This window comes from Balaenoptera acutorostrata, chromosome 19, assembly GCF_949987535.1.
Source record: "Balaenoptera acutorostrata chromosome 19, mBalAcu1.1, whole genome shotgun sequence".
NCBI classification, from domain to species: domain Eukaryota; kingdom Metazoa; phylum Chordata; class Mammalia; order Artiodactyla; family Balaenopteridae; genus Balaenoptera; species Balaenoptera acutorostrata.
This window is the reverse complement of record NC_080082.1, coordinates 1300938-1317837: the sequence shown is the minus strand read 5'-3', so window position 1 is coordinate 1317837 and position 16900 is coordinate 1300938. Positions and strand designations below refer to the sequence as shown.

At 51.2% G+C, this 16900-nt stretch overlaps 1 protein-coding gene across 2 annotated transcripts in view; it reads left to right on the top strand.

Moving 5' to 3' along the window:
• The first annotated feature begins 3320 nt into the window (after positions 1-3320).
• ZC3H18 (zinc finger CCCH-type containing 18) overlaps positions 3321-16900 on the top strand; it is a 50649-nt gene continuing 37069 nt past the window's right edge. Inside the window, exons 1-2 of one of the 2 annotated variants that reach the window (XM_057534712.1) lie at positions 3321-3510; positions 9732-10321. In XM_057534712.1, the coding sequence (XP_057390695.1) occupies positions 9746-10321 (576 nt within the window). In that variant the 5' untranslated portion in view covers positions 3321-3510; positions 9732-9745. The remainder of the gene's footprint in view (positions 3511-9731; positions 10322-16900) is intronic. The other variant, XM_057534713.1, reaches the window with a different exon arrangement.

Below are 16900 nucleotides of genomic sequence, written 5' to 3'. Positions count from 1 at the left end.
CTTTGTTGCTGCGCACAGGCTTTCTCTAGTTGCGGCGAGCGGGGGCTCCTCTTCGTTGCGGTGCGCGGACTTCTCATTGCTGTGGCTTCTCTTGTTCCAGAGCACAGGCTCTAGTAGGGCAGGCTTCAGTAGTTGTAGTACGTGGGCTCGGTAGTTGTGGCTCGCGGGCTCTAGAGTGCAAGCTCAGTAGTTGTGGTGCACAAGCTTAGTTGCTCTTTTCATTTTTTTAAAAAAGAATAGCTTTATTGAAGTATAATTCATATGCCATAAAGTCTACCCTTTTTTAAAATTAATTTTTATTGGAGTATAGTTGCTTTACAATATTGTTAGTTTCTACTGTACAGCAAAATGAATCAGCTATACATATACAAATATCCCCTCGTTTTTGGATTTCCTTCCCATTTAGGTCACCATAGTGCATTAAGTAGAGTTCCCTGTGCTATACAGTATGTTCTCGATAGTTGTCTATTTTATACCTACTGTCAATAGTGTATATGTGTCAAACCTAATCTCCCAATTCCTCCCACCCCCAAAAATCTACCCTTTTAAAGTGCACAGTTCAGTGGTTTTTAGTATATTCACAAAGTTGTACAACCATCACAACTGCCTGACTCTGGAACATTTTCATCACCCCTAAAAGAACTTTTGTCCCCATTAAGTGGTCATTCCCCATCCCACCTCCCCCAGCCCCTGGTAACCTCTCACCTACTTTCTGACTCTGTGGATTTGCCTCTTCTGGATATCTCATGTAAATAGAATGTATTTGTCAGCTCAGATGACCATAACAGATACCGCAGACTGGGGGGCTTCAACTACAGACATTTATTTCTCAGAGTTCTTGAACCTGGAAGTCCAGGATCCGGGCTCTGGCGAAAGCCCCCTTCCACCTTCTTGTGTCCTCTTACGGTTGGACCACGGCATCTCTTCTTAGACAGAGTTCAATCTTCTGTATGGCTGAGTAGTACTCTACCGTATGGATGGGCCACATTTTTTTTTTTGGCCGTGCCACACGGCTTGTAGGATCTTACTTTTTGGACCAGGGATCGAACCTGGGTCTTTGTCAGTGAAAGGGCCAAGTCCTAACCACCGGACCCCCAGGGAATTCCCTGGACCACATTTTACTGAGCCATCATCAGTTGATGGACACCTAGGTTGTTTCCACTCTGGGGCTGTTGTGAATAACACTGCTGGAACATTCGTGTACAGGTTTTTGTGCGCACGTTTCATTTCTCTGGGAGTGACATCGCCGGGTCAAATGGTAGCTCCATGTCAATGCCCTCAATTTCTTCTCTTGCTCATTCATTCACACAGGGTCCACTGCAAAGTGAAAACGTGGGCCCCTTGTTCAAAAATGATTAAGACTCTTAAGGCGAGGACAGCAGAGCATTCGACCAAGCCTAGGGTCCCTCTAAGTGCAGGTTCCTATTGTAACATGGACAGTTTGATGTTCTGCAGGAGGCTCTCTGGGGCTCCACCCTGAGGGCTGCGAAGGCAGCTGGTAAGCTGTAAATATACTCCCAACGCCACATGATGTCCTTCTGACCAAGGCCATTAAGCTGACTGCATTTAGTAAGATACACAGCTGTTTATCCACATGGAAAGAGTGTAAAATTTTAAGCTCTGATATTTAAACCCAGTATCTTTAAAAAATGATTAACTTTTGTGTTGAGCTGATTATTATTTGGTTTTTATTTCTGTTTTTTTGAGCTGATTATTTTAAAGAAATCAGTGTTAAAAATTCAACTGAGTAATCTTGAAGATCTAATTAGCTTTATTCAACAATTTATGAATCAGGCTGCATCCCATGTAGCAAGCAGAAAGGCTTCTAAAAGCTGTACAAAATGGAGGTTGTTACAGGTACAGGAGGGTGAGACAAGGAAGTTAAAAGGGTGGGTTACTTCCAGCAAGGGCACCTTCCCTTAGGGGATGCAGGGGTCTTAGGCAGATCACCTCCCTAGTGCTGACTGATGGGTTTAAATTTCCACTCTAGGGAGAGGCTAAAACTTCAATTAAATTAGGTATTAAGTCTTGATAGGCTTAGCATAAGTGACTCCATTTTGGACCTGTTGCTACTTTTTAACAACATTGGCAATAGTTTTAAATGTTTAACCTTTCAGTGGTCTATGTCCTTTTGCCAGCTGGGACTCCTATTTTTATTTATTTCCTATGGGGAAAATCCCACCCTGGACCTCTCATTCTAAGACAGCACACAAAAAAATATTTGCTTTTCAATTTAAAAGCTAATTAAGGTTGATTTTTTACTACTGAGAACTTTATGGTGCTTCCAGCAAATAGGTTACAAGCCACAGTGTGGCAAAATCCACCAGGACTCTATGAAATTTTCTTTTTAGTTGATCCTGTTTCTTAACCCAAAGATAACACCACAAAATGATGAAGCAAACTTTTCAACACTGGATTGCTTACAAAAATAATAATAATAATAATAATTAAATGCTTAAGCTTTGACATTTAAACTCAATATCTCAAAAAAATGATTAAATTTTGTGTTGGACTGATTATACTTGATAAAGCAGGAGCTATTTAGTCGCACAGAAATAGTCTTTAAAAATGTTTAGGCTTCATTCTTTCAAAGATTTCCTAATTGAATCACCTGGATACATCATGCTTAAGATTCAGTCAGAAATACACCAGAGATGCTCTCTAAAATAATCGATGGGAGGTTGGATGAAACAAAATGATTAATCATCAATAGCATTACATACTTATTTGTGTCTCGACATCACATCAACTCTGTTAATTTTATTATGTCATCATTTCTTAGAATATTTGTTATACAAATAAAAATATTTTCTTTGTAAAAAAAATGTTTAGTCTTTGACATTTAAACTCAGTTTCTCGAAAATGATTAATTTTGCGTTGCACTGATTATATTTAACAGAGAGGGAGCTATTTAGTCCCCGGGAAGAAGTTTAAAATGTTTAAGATTTACTATTTAAACTCATTTCCCGCAAAGGATTAACTTTGGCTGGGACCTCCCCAGCCGCATGGCAGCACGTAAGTTCCGAGTCCCGACGTCGCAGGACCCACCTCCGCGGGTCCGGTACCGCCCGCGGAGCGCACTGCCAGGCGCGAACCGGCACTCGCGTGTCACGAGACCGCGCGGCGCGGGAAGCCCACCCTGCGGCTAGGCGGGCGGTGCGCCGGCTCGGAGACCCGCCCCAGGGGCGGTGCCCCGGCCGCGCCTGCGCCGTGCTGGCTCGGGCGGGCGCGCGCCGCGGGGGCGGGGCCGCACGGAGGCGGCCGCGCGGAGGCCGGAAGGAAGCGGACGGAGGGCGTGGCGAGCGAGGGAAGCCCGCCGGCCCGCAGACAGCCGTCGCGGCCTGATGACGTCGCACAATGGCCGGCCCCCGCGGGTAGTGGAGCCCGTTTGTTCCGCCCGCGTCGCGCCTCAAGCCGGAGCCTGTGAGGAGCGGAAGGGCTGAGGGACGTCTTCCCCGCGCCGCCCCGACTCCTGCGAAGCCGTGGCCCCCTCTCTGCCCTTGCGCTGAGGTAAGTGGTTGCGACGGCGGGAGGCCGGGCCGGCGGGAGGAGGAGGCCGAGGCGGCCGGGCGGGGAGCGTGGCGGCTGCGCGGAGCCGAGGCCCGGGAGCCCCGCCGCCTCCGCCTCCGCCTCCGGGGAGCGCTCCAGGCTGCCCCCCGCCGAAACGTGGCTTTCGGGCCCCGGGAAGGGGAAGCTGAGCTAGGCACGATCCCACGTTCCGTTCGGGCGAGCCGGCCTGGGGGTCCTGGACCCCCTCAGCTCGAGCGCCCGACAGCTGCTTCCGCTCCCTGCAGCGGGGTTGATCTCCCGAAGCTGTCATTTCTCTTCCGGGATATTCGCGTGGCACTGCTTTCCGCCCACAAAGATGGGGTGGGGGGCGGAAGGAGGCACACAGGTTCGCCCTCCGGATTGGGGATAGGCTCTTCGGGAGCTTTGAGCTCCCCGGAGCCTCCTGGAACTTGCTCCCTCGGCTTCCCGGAGGCACAGGTAGGACCTATTGGCTGTGTCCCAAGACGCGCGCCACTCTTTGGAATAAAATTCCTTGTGCCCCTTTGGTTAAGAGCCCAAAGGATGCCGGCTCATTGCTGGGAGAACCTAAGACTTAAAGACTTTCAGCCTTACTCTTGCTAAAACTTCAGTTTACTGACTACTTCATGACAGCTGAGTTTGCCGGCTAGAGTGGTTGATCGTCTTAAATGAGCTGTTCAGTTCTATATCTGTGAGAGCAGGTCAGTTCTTCCGATCAATTTGGGGAGCATGGACGAAGAGGGCATTTAGAGGCATAGCAGTGCTGTCATCTTTTCTCCTTTGATTCTCATCTCCTTCGTGTTGCCTGTGGAGTGGTCCTGTCCCAGAGCAGAGGTTGGGATTCTCAGGGTGAGCCTGGACCCAGGCTGATTCCCGCTTCCCAGGCAGGGGAGTCTTTGCCTGATGATTTTACAATCTGAGCACATGTGTGGAGCCCAGCCAGCTCTGGAAACCAATCACGTGTGTCCCAGAGGCTGGAACTTGTCTCCGGTTCTGGGTGGGAAACGATCAAACACTGAAGAGGTTTTTTCCTTTTACACAGATCATCTCAAGGTGAGTGCTTCCTCCCTGAGGAGTCGTTTGATGTCAAGTTTAGTCAGTTTGGGGATGGTGTCTATCACCAACCTTGACATCCTTCCTTTGGATGTTGTAAATCCATGAAGTTACGAGTCTGAATTTTAACCAGATGTAGCAGAACTTGGGCATTCAGATAGGGACTGCTCTGTTAAAAATTATTAACCTGGAAGGTTAGACTTGTATTTCTTTGGTGCTCCTTTGCCAAAACCTCTTTGGAACTCCTGTTTTGGTAGTAAATATACAAGCCATAGTAAATATACAAGCCATAGGAGGAAAATCAGTCTCATTCAATAGTCACACCCCACGTTTGACCAAAAACCATCTTACCTCGCTTGGGAACTCACCTCACTTACCAGACCAGGCCCTGAACAGCTTCCTGCGGTTTGTCAAAGTGACCCACCGTGAGAGAGGGAAGATTTGCTGCCACTGAGAGTGCCAGGGGAGTGTCCTGCAGGTTCTAAAGGTTGCTGGGAAAGAAAAGTTCCCACATGTTGTATACTGTAGCAGTGTCCTTGCAGTCAGGGCGCAGCCTTCCAGAATGACCACTGGGAAACGAGGCAGCACCCACTCTGTCTCTCAGTTCTAGAATAGTCTTCTAAAAAGTAGGCACTTAACTTCAAGTTTCTTTCTGGCGTGCAACAGGTAGTTCATCAAGTAATGAGACCTTGTGATTTATTCAACGAGCGTCTCTCCGTCCCCGTCTGCCAGTGTCGTATGCTGTGGAGACACAGTGATGGACACTGCTATTCTGTTCTCCAGGCAAGTTCACTGTCTTGTGGGTCAAAGGACTAAAGAGTTCTAAACTTTGCCAAGAACGCTCGATGACAGGGTGATGGTGTGAGAAGAACAGACTGAGTAAGAATAGTGAGCCTGGGGGTTGTGAAGACGTGACCAGAGGACCCTCCACTTCATTGTGTGCATTTAATAGACCACATGGTTTTCTTGGCTCCTGGCACAGAGCACGTACTCAGATATTTGCCGAATTGAACTAATCTCAAAACAGGACACTGATGCCCAGAGAGCCAGTTAACTCGCCCAGAGCAGGGCCTGGAACACACACCGTCTTCTGACCCCCAGCGACACACCCCTTCTGTGCAGCAAGGTGTGACTCAGGTTGCTTCTGATAAGCAGGAAGATTCTTTGGCATGTTTTCCTCTGCAAGCTGTTCACCTGTGTGTAGCCTCAGATTGGAAAATCCCAGGAGGTTCCACAGGGAAAGAAGAGATGGGACCCCTTTGCTCAGGAGATTGTCAGGGCCTCCTAAGGGTGACTGTGTGTCCCAGTGTGCCTAGGACAGCCAGGCTCATGCCTGCTGTAATGGTTAACAGTGCCCCCTTTCAGTCTCAAACACGCCCCCAAGTTCAGACAATAAGTTATATGGTAGCTCTGCTACCAAGTGCCAGCCATTTGCTGAGCTCGGAGAACCCAGGTGATTCTGAGCCCTTCCACTCAGGCCCTTCATGGGGCCGGGGGCGGGGGGGTCTCCCAACAGACTTTGCAAACAGATAGTTGCGGTACACGGTGTGGCGAGTTTGGACATGTAGTAGAATAATGTACAGCATACTTAGGGCAGGAGTTCTCAGTGGGTGGACCTCAGGAGGTTTTGAACTCTGAAAGTGGGGGATAAATTGTGTATGTCCAGGTTTTTCTAGGGAGAGGAGCCATCCCCTTCCTCGGATTCTCAGAGCAATCCGTGCTGCCCAGAAGGCTGCCAGCGGTAGTCCTCCCCGATAGGAACAGGTGCACACGGGGCCTTGCACTCTACCACCTTCTGGTCAGCACTGAAAACTGCCCGTGAGAGGAGGGAAGTGAGCTTTGTGCTTGGACGGCTGAAGTGAGTTCCATAATACAAACTTCGTGGGGCATGCAGGCTCTGCAAGTACTTCTTTTTTACACACAGTACAGCAGCCTCAGGATTTTAATTTGAGGCAGCGTTTCCTGTGGTGTCGGTGTAGAAGTGTGCACCTTTGTGAGGGCTTCTTTTACGAGATTCACCTTTAGTGTAAGTGCCTAAGGTTCAAACTTTAGACACATTTAAAATAAAAAAATAAGTGACTGGTGTCGCAAGTTTGATTCCCATATGGTCATCACTGTTCTTTAATAGTCTGTGTGGATCATATAGTAACTTTTCCGTCTCTGTGAAAATGTGTCTTTTTGGTTCTAGAAGGGCTAAGATAGCAACCTAGCTGGATCAGCACAAAACTTTAGAAGGGAGAAAAGAGCAACAGGCAAAGTCTCCTGGTTCAGTCCAAGTCCCCGATTTATGTGACGGCTCTGTTCCAAACAAGCATGTGTGAAGTCAGTTAGAGCTCAGGTCCCATTTTCCTGTTGAAACAGTGGCGGTAAGTGGGGATTAGTCCCTGGGCAGGTAGCAGGAGCTCGCGTCATGCATCGGGCCAGCGCCGGCACTGGGCACCTGCTCCGGCAGCGGCTCGGAGATGCAAGCCCGGATTGCGCTCAGTGGCCACATGGCCTTGGTTTCCTTCTCTGTGAGGGGAGCAGCGTTTGTTTGGAGGGTTGATGCGAGGAACTGGGTCGAGTGCCTGGCAGAGTGGTAGTCTCTCAGCAGGTGGGTGGACTTGATTTTATTGCACACGTGGTCGTGCAGAGTTGATTATCCGGCGTGTGTTGGATGGCTGTCTCCTGAGCACCCAGGAGACTGACCGCAGTCTGGTGGGGAGAAGGGTGTGGGTGTTGGAAGCCATCAGGCTGATCTCATTTAGGTGTCGCAACGACTTCTGCAGCGGATGCTGTTTCCCCGTATTTCAGATGAACAAACTGGGGTCTGGCAAGTTTACGTAATTTGCCCAAGACCCTGAAGCTGGGAAGCAGCAGCGCTGGGATTCAGGTTCTGACTCAGAAGCCCACACTGTGTGCCCTGTTCCATGTGTCCCAGAAAGACATGGCCCACTTGCTTGAGTTCATATAGTTGAAGTTAGGCGTTCTTTCTCCCATTTCTTACCCTAGGATTTAAATCGAAGTTTGCCAGAATATAAAGAGCAATTTGGTTGGACCTAATCATGACAATGAAACCTTTTGGCACCTGGGCCCCAAGAAGGGGCTGCTATCAAGTTACTAGTGAGGGAGCCTCTGTGCCATGAACAGGATAATAATATGTTGCAAAGCTAGAGTATCAGTTTTGTGGATTTTAAACTAGTTTAAGGGGACACTTAATTTTGATTACCAGTTGATTGATTTCAGAGGTGACTTGGTTCCCAAGGTTGCCATTAGACTATGGTGTGAGAATCAGAATTTGCCAGGTTTCCAGTAGGGATATGTCTGAGGCTCAGTGACCAGCTGCGCGTGACTGCCTGCCTACAGGGTCCCAGGTGCCAGCCTAAGCAGCTGGGGAATGAAAGTCCCTGCCCTTCTACGGAGAGGTTTTGTTATATACAATGTAATAAAAACTGTACAAGGGTAGGCAGAGGACATCATACACAAAGGAAAATCTCCTGTGTTTTACTGATGTCATTAGCTAAGGAGGGAGGCTGCCGGTTTGCCACTGGCCCCTGACGGCTGCCCTGACGCCCCCACGCTGTCTGGAAGCGGTGCGGGTGCCGGGCCCTGTCCGCGGTAGGCTTCTGGCCTTGCTCGTTGCCCTGGGCTGCAGGGGTGATGTGTGTGGTGACAGGCTGTGCCCTGCACAGGGAAGCCAGGAAGCCACGGGGCAGCAAAATACTCCATTTTAGGGCTAACTTTTTAATAATTCTTTCCAGTAGTCCTACCTCTGGATAGTGTAGTTAGAAGACTGAAAAGTGAATCATTTTCAAAGCTGTCTACTTTTAAGTGACTTTGAATGGATTGGTTGGTTTGTAAATTTCTTTTACTGCTAACCATTTAGTTTATTTATAAAGTGATGAATTTTAAGTGACTTGTCCTCATGTTTGCTGAATTTTAATAATTTCCATTAACAGCAAAAACAAAACAAAACAAAACTGTTTTTAACTGTGGGTTCAGATACCAACTCTTGGTATGTGCATCTTTAAACATAGGTTCTCCTTTTTAAGATATAATGTTAAAAGATACACTTTAAATTTTTAGTTATGTAAATGCATAAAGTAATTTTATATAGAGTATATAAATATACTTGTACGTTTCCAGATCTCACTGAGGTACCAAGTAGCATGACTGGGGCATACATTATTTTAAATAAAAAATTTTGAAGAATCAAGTGAACGTTAAACCCTTCACTGTTCCTGCTATTTCACACCAGCTTAGTGGTTACTCGCTACCCGTTGCGTGGTGGATGGTAAATGTTTGCTTGTAGGCTGTCTGGTGTTGATTTCATGCACACACCGTCTCAGCCCACCTTCTGCAACCTGCGTTTAGAACCAATGGAACAATGTCCTATCTTTGCACATTGGGGTGGGAAAACCAGAAAATAGTCACTTTATAATTAAATCTAGTGAGTAAAAATAGAAATGAAACCTTCTAAAATGACACTGTTGGTCTTTTTATATAAGAAACTACTTAAATATGTAAGATTTTCTGCCAGAGTTCTTTCCCACGACCTGCCTGTCCTGGAACAGTGGTTCTCGGGAATCACAGCGCACGAAGGCCTTCCGGGCGTCCCGTGGCCGCTCCAGTAGGGTCTGATGCGGCCATCACGACCGGACCTGGAGAGACATGTGCGGGAACGGGAGATGGCCCACGTCCTGGGGGCTCTCGAAGGCAGGCCGGCTTTCTGTTCCAGACCCTGCGGGGTGACTCCGGAAGAGGCCGGGCGCTGCCTTCAGTGTTGCCACCTCCTTCCGAATGCACGTTTTCCTGAATTTCACAAGTAATTACGAACCCAAAAAGCTGTCGCTTGCAATGCCCGTCTTCTTGCCCACTGTCTGATAACCAGTCGGGGTGCCCTGTGTGGAGGTGGGCACGCCAGGTCTCTCGCTGCCCGGTGGCTCCAGATGTGAGGCTCCTGGCGCACAGCTCCACGCGCCCGGCCCGGCCCCGCGGAGGCCTGGGGTGCAGTGCCGGTGGTCTGCGGACTGGGGTCTGGGCTGTGGAGGAGCCAGGCGGGGCCGAGCCCTCCTGCAGGTCAGAGGCAAGCACGGGGCCCAGCAAACCAGCGCGAGATTGACTGGCCCTTTTGCTGGATGCTGTGAGTGTGTGTTCTCTTTGTTTTGCAGAACCGTGGGTACCGATGGATGTGGCCGAGAGCCCTGACCGGGACCCTCGCTCTCCGGAGGATGAGGAAGAGGAGCAGCAGGGGCTCTCGGACGATGACATCCTGAGGGAAAGTGGGTCTGAGCAGGACCTGGATGGAGCGGAGGGGAGGGCTTCTGACTTGGAGGCTGAGGAGAGTGCCGCCCCGGGACTGAGCCAGGAGGAAGAGGAGAGTCACACTGACGAGGAGGACCGGGACTCCGAGGCTCAGGAGCTGAGCGGGGGCCCGGCCAGCCCCCCGCGGGCCAAGGGGGCCCGGGGGGAGGAGGACCGCACCAGCGACCTGAGGGACGAGGCCTCGTCGGTCACCAGGGACCTGGACGAGCACGAGTTAGACTACGACGAGGAGGTCCCCGAGGAGCCGGCCCCCGCCGCGCAGGAGGACGACACCGAGAAGGCCGGGCCCGAGGAGGACGAGGAGAGGGGAGAAGGGGCTCCCGGGGAGGACGGGAAGGCAGGCGTCCGCGGCGTGGAGGACAGGGAGCCCGTGGAGGCCGCCAAGGAGAAGAGGAAAGAGGACGACGACGGAGAGATCGACGACGGAGAGATCGACGTGAGTATGCCCAGCGGAGCCGAGCCGGCAGCGCCCCCGGAGGAGGGGGACAGGAGGCGTGTGCTGGGAGCCGTCGCCGTGGTGACGAGGGAGCGCTGAAATCAGGGGACGTGGGCTAGAGTCAGAAGACTGTCTGCCAGTCGGTAGCTGGCAGAAGTCCCGTGGACCCTCACTCATCTGGTGCTGTTGGTTGGATTGCGGTAAAATTCTAGATTTTTTTTTTTTTTTTAAACAAGCAGTAATTTTCTGCCTTTTTCTTTGCTGTCTTTAAGTAATATTTGAGTTAGTATTCAACTAGAACCATTGTGGATTTCAGTTCCTGTTAGGTTCTTTTTTTTTTTTTTTTTTTTTATAAATTTACTTATTTATTTATTTTGGCTGCACTGGGTCTTCATTGCTGCGCGTGGGCTTTCTCTAGTTGCAGCAAGCAGGTGCTACTCTTTGTTGCGGTGCGTGGGCTTCTCATTGCCCTGGCTTCTCTTGTTGCGGAGCACGGGCTCTAGGTGTGCGGGCTCAGTAGTTGTGGCTTGCGTGCTCTAGAGCACAGGCTCAGTAGTTGTGGTGCACGGGCTTAGTTGCTCTGCGACATGTGGGATCTTCCCGGACCAGGGATCAAACCTGTGTCCCCTGCATTGGCAGGTGGATTCTTAACCACTGTGCCACCAGGGAGGTCCCCTGTTAGGTTCTTGAGACTGAAAAAACTTCCTTCCAGCTTTCTCTATTATTTTAGGCATTTTTATCTTTGCCCTTCTTTGTTGCTGAGGGTCACAGCTAGGCCACGCTTCTTTGGGAGTGTCCCTAAGAAGACCCTCAGGACTGGATAAAATGGGGTTGTGTGTCAGAACGCTTTGGCTTCTGACCAAGGCATCACATTCTTATAACTTATTTAAATTAATCTGGCCTTCAGATTAAGGAGAAGGTACCCAGTGATAATCATCTTAGTTGTGCGCAGGTTGGGTTTTTATGACAGATGATTCTGTTGAAAGAATTTCCGTCACGAACTTTTAAGAAGTTGAGTCTTGGGGGGGAAGAGCCTGAAGTCCTGCTGAGAAATGCTTTTACTAAAAGGGGTTGAGAGAGGGACGGAGCAGATTGACAAGATCTGGGGCCTTTAATATCCCAGCAAGGAGATTCTACTCACCGGACAGTCCCTGTGGGGAGAGGTGTGAGGAGCACCTCAGAAGCGCTCTGGGTTGCCAAGAGAGGAGGGGCTGGTTAAGTACGTAACCCCGGCTCGCCGGAAGCGCCAGGCTCCTGCGGCAGCTGGTGCGGACACTGCGTCGCGGTGGCCGTGGCTGTGGCCTGGTTTTCAAAGACCGTGCTTCTCAAGCTTTGGTTCACGAGAGCAGAACTTTGTGGGGCGTTACAAGATTGCGTATGTAGTTACAAGCTTAGAATTTTAGATCTTTTATCTTCTCACAACTAAGTGTAGGAGATGGTCTCCTAAATTAACAGCCGTTACTTATTAATACTGTACTCATTTAAAAGGGTATTGTCGGGACATTATCTATGAACACTCTTAGGTTTCACCAGCTGTGCTTCCCTTCTCATCTGGAAAGTTCACCTTGACCACAGGGTTACCAGAGGAAAAGGAGATGCCATGAGACTCCAGTTATCAGTTTGGACGACATTTTGGGCAGAAGATGAAATCATTGGTTGAGGTTGCCTTGAGTTTGGTTTTTCAGTTTACAAAGAGAAAAGCCACATCTGCATCCTGCCACCAAGGATTGAGGGGCTCCTGATGACTGGGGTGCTGTGGCCGGCGGTTCTGGGCAGTCTGTGTCCCACTAAGAAAGGACCAGTTGCAAGCTCTTCTTGCTTCAACTGTTGAATAAGCTGTACGGGAAAATTCATCTACTTTCCTGCCTTTCCATGATCATATGTGGACAGGTGTCTCCCTGCAGGTCCCGGGGGGCCTTGCCGTCATCGCACTCCCGGGCTTTCCTGCCACACTTAGATGTGGTGGCGTGGGACATTGGGTTGAACTGAGCTGGCCCGGGAAAGCACCCATCATCTGGAGGTTTGCTGGTTTCCCCCAGAAACAGCAGGTGAAATAGAAATCCAGTTTGACTTTCTTGCCCACTTGATCCTAGATGGTTGTTTGGTTTGGCTTGTGCCTGCCTGGCACCTCTCGCAAGGGCCTCACAGCCCTACTGGACCCGCAGGCTGCTGGGACCAGAGCACAGCTTCGTTCAGCCACGGGGCGGCACTGCCCTTCCCGCACACAGCCCCACGGACCCTGCAGTGTGTCAGGCTCATTGTAACACGTTGGGGGTGTAACTGGGAAGGGCAGAGCCCATCACCCCTCAGGGATAGGCAGGCCTAAATGGGAGTGGGCGCTATGAATGGAGACTTGGGCCCTCATGGGAGCACACCTGCCTTCCAGGAGCCCCTTGGTTCATTTGCCCTCGCCTGTGCCCGCCTGCGTTCCAGGCTTCTCCCCATCCTTTAACCATTGGCTTCCATGTCACCTCCTTTCTGCAGGCTCTGCCTCCTGCCCCTGACTCTGTTACCTCTGGCTCAGTGCCTTTGCTGGGCTTCCACAGTCTGAATTGATTGGGTCATTAGTGTGTTTGTTTCTGTTGCTCTTCCGTGCCCACACCTCCAAGAACACAGGTTCCCTAAGTCTGGGACCTGCATGGCTTTCCCCCTCTATTGCCAGGACCTGGCACTTTGGAGGCAGCCGGTAACTGCCCTCTAAGCAGATGGGTGAACTCCAGCTGCTTTGGGGCGTGTTGAAGTTGAGTGCCGTTGAGATGGGGGTGGCAGTGGGTGGAAGGTCTACACTGGAGAGCCATTCGCATAAAGAGGCAGTTCAAGCATTGCGTGTGGGTGACCAGCACCAGCACTAGCCGCTGTTGGAAGAACCCAGTGTAGATACACATTAGCTCGTATTGAAAAACTACTGCTGGTTCGCTTCTCCTGCTCTCTCCATCCCAGTTCCCGCCTGTCCGTCCTTGTCAGAATCCCGGCTAGAGAGTTTGCCCCACGGTCCCGCAAGCACGCACTCCTGTATCTTTCTCTCCCAAGATGGAAAGGGAGACAGAGGTGTGCACTTGGGTCCATGAGCAGCCTGCTTCTGACAGGCCTTTGGCCTGGTCCCCTTTAGTTTAAATCCCTGCCAAGTAGCCTCTGGTCCAAGTGGAAAGCATCCGTCCCAGGGGGCCTTTTCCCCATTGTTTTCAAGCACGTTTTTTGGTATCAGAAGTGGACTACCTGGATGTTTTATGCAGAAGAAAAGGACCGTTTGGCTCACACCTCGCAAGTGTGCGTTCACTGAGGCCCCTGAACTTGTCCACATCTGGCAGGGGTCTTGCAGCCCCGCTGACTCTTCGAAGAGGCTCACCGTTCCCAGGGCCCCTCCTGCACTTCTCTGCCCGCCTCCCCTCAGCATCCAGGCCTGGAATTGCTGGGAACGGCCAGCTGAGTGGAAGCGTCTAAAAAGCCCTGTGGTTTATCCTCCTGTTAACTGAGAAGCACTTTTCTCTCCTGTCGGGGTACACTGTCCCTCTTTTTTCCCTTGTAGATTTTGGGTCACTGGGACAGGTGAATTGATTTGGGGGGGAGTCACCCCCACCCTCCGCAGCTTTTCTGCTCTCTTAGTGGTTTCCTTGATAGTGGCATCAATTTGTACAATAAACCTTTGACATTCTTTTATCTGAACCACATAGTTTATAACTCAGGCCTTGAATTACTTTTATATGTTTTGGTGTGCTACCTTCAGATACAAATGCCTTTCTGGAAGTGCCACTCCCTGCTGTGGTGGGGATGGGATTTTGCAAACAGGATTGTGGACCAACTATTTATAGCACCCGGCTTATTTGTGGAGGGGGGCCGAGGGTCCCCGACAACCGACAGCTGAAGCACGGGTGAGTTCGACTTCGTCAGCAGTCTCACCTGTGCACGAAGCCACACTTAGGACAGGCAGACGGAGCAAGCGGCCGTGTGAGGCCTGCCTGGCTCACTCTCGCACTCCTGCTGAGTTCTGCACACAGACCCCCTTCCTTCGTGGCTCTGTGATTCACCTTAACAGACTCGAGGCCTTCCATCTTTGGTCCATCCTTTGTCTCCTCCGCTTATGGACTTGGTTCTCTTTTTATATCTCGCTTGTCATCTGGTTGACAGAACTTCAGCCACCTGGAGTGTGCCAATCCCTTGGGAAAGCGTGGCGTAGTTTGTTCCCTTCCTCCTTTCGTCAGTGACTGTCACACTGATAGGGTGCGCGCTCAGAGATCGGGCGGGGGGGCGCGCCCCGAGTGGATGGGCCACATGACTCCTTGGGCGGAAGTGGTAGCTCTGGGCCCAGCCGCAGACAGATACACTTGGAGGTGTTTTCTTTGCAGGCGGTCTTTTGTCTTTTCTCCTGTTCACATCTACCTCCTCCTTTCGCATCTGGACACACAGTATCTTCTGCCAAAGGGCTTCCAGGCAGGTGAGGCCTCGGGCTTAGGGATCTGGGGACATCCACAGCACTGTCCCCTGGTGGGAGCCGGGGAAGCAACCGTGGTGGCCTGGCCGCAAGGGACTAAGTAGGGCCTGCCGCCCCCCTCGGGGCGGTTGGGGGGCCCGGGCCACTGTTCCTGCTCAGCTGAGCAGCCCAGAGTTCTGGGGTGGGAAAGCTCTCCTTCTGCCAGTGGCTGACCTGGCCAGAGCCCGTGGAGGCTGTTTGTGGTTTTGTGTTTACCCCCTGTGGGCTGGTCCCGGGTCCCCTCACAGGAGGATGACTGTCCGTCCCGGGCGCCGCTCCACCCACCCGATCACCTTTCTGAGGCCAGAACATCACCTCTGGCCCCAGAGGGTGTGAATGCGGGATTATAGACCCAAATTGCTACCCCACTTCACAGGTGCAGAATCGAGGGTTCAGGGAGCCCCTGGTTGGCCCGGTGGGTGCCTGGGCCTCTGCTCCAGGGCACGTGCCGCGTCTTGCTTCCTTATCTGCCGAGACTGCGGAGCTGATGGGTGGGAAATGACTTCTTTTTGTTATTGAGGACATACACAGGCTTTGTGGTTTTGTTTTCGTTTTTTTTTTTTTTAAACTTTGGGTTTAATTAATTATTTATTTATTTATGGCTGTGTTGGGTCTTCGTTTCTGTGCGAGGGCTTCCTCTAGTTGCAGCAAGTGGGGGCCACTCTTCATCGCGGTGCGCGGGCCTCTCATTATCGCGGCCTCTCTTGTTGCGGAGCACAGGCTCCAGACACGCAGGCTCAGTAGTTGTGGCTCACGGGCCCAGTTGCTCTGCAGCATGTGGCATCTTCCCAGACCAGGGCTCGAACCAGTGTCCCCTGCATTGGCAGGCAGACTCTCAACCACCGCGCCACCAGGGAAGCCCTTGTTTTCGTTTTAAGGAAAATAAAAACCTGCACAAAGGAGAAAGTGGAAGTCACCCATGCTCCGCTCACTCACTTTTTTTTTTTTTTATAAATTTTATTTATTTATGTATATGTGTATGTATGTATTGGCTGCGTCGGGTCTTCCTTGCTGCGCACAGGCTTTCTCTAGTTGTGGTGAGCGGGGGCTACTCTTCGTTGTGGTGCGCAGGCTTCTCATTGCGGTGGCTTCTTTTGTTGCGGAGCACGCGCTCTAGGTGCACAGGCTTCAGTAGTTGTGGCACGTGGGCTCAGTAGTTGTGGCTCGTGGGCTCTAGAGTGCAGGCTCAGTAGTTGCGGCACACGGGCTTAGTTGCTCCGCAGCATGTGGGATCTTCCCGGACCAGGGCTCGAACCCGTGTCTCCTGCACTGGCAGGCGGATTCTTAACCACTGCGCCACCAGGGAAGCCCTCACTCATGTTTTGACATGTTGCCTCTGAGGGGGTTTTTCTATCACGATGATACTCGCGCCCTGGGTGGGAGCTCTGGGTGCTCGGAAGATCGGGCGGGGAGAGCACAGCTGGGGCGGAGGGCCGTGTCCACGGTCATGGTGGCAGGTGTGATCCAGGCTGCCCTGTGCCCCATGCCCTGTGCACACTCACCCCAAGGACATGCTGCCGTGGTTCTCCTAGATTTGTAAACTGTGGAGGGCCTGGCACTTACCCCTTGAGTTAGTTGTTGGTGCCATTTTAGCTGTTTATAGACCCACCAGTTTGCTTCTTGCTGGACCTCTGCTCTCTGCTGGCTCCGGGATCAGGGGCTGCCCGTCAGAATTCCCACCTGACAGTTCCAGCCCTGACCTGACAGGACGGCTGTCCAGCAGCTGAGCGCTGGGAGTCTGGCTTCAGAGACCTCCTTCTTGAGTCGTATTTGCGTGAAACTCTTTATAAGATTTAAGAACTCCTTTGGTTTGTCCAGCACTTGAAAGGCCATTGTACTAAATGAACCGTGAGTTGACATTTGAGGGTATTCGACTGCTGAGTGATTTGTGGATGTTTTCGTCTGCCTGGCGTCTGAAAAGCCGCAGAGCGCCCCCTGGTGGCTCGTGGCTCAGGTGGCTGCTCCCCGCCTGAGCTAGGGAGCTGGCTCCTCGCTGCTCTTGTGAATATTGAGAGTAACATCTTTGCAGGAACACCTCTTTAACCCGATCTCGTGCACTGACTGAATCTTGATTTCTGAAAAGCAGTCACTCTGTACTCATCATTTCAACT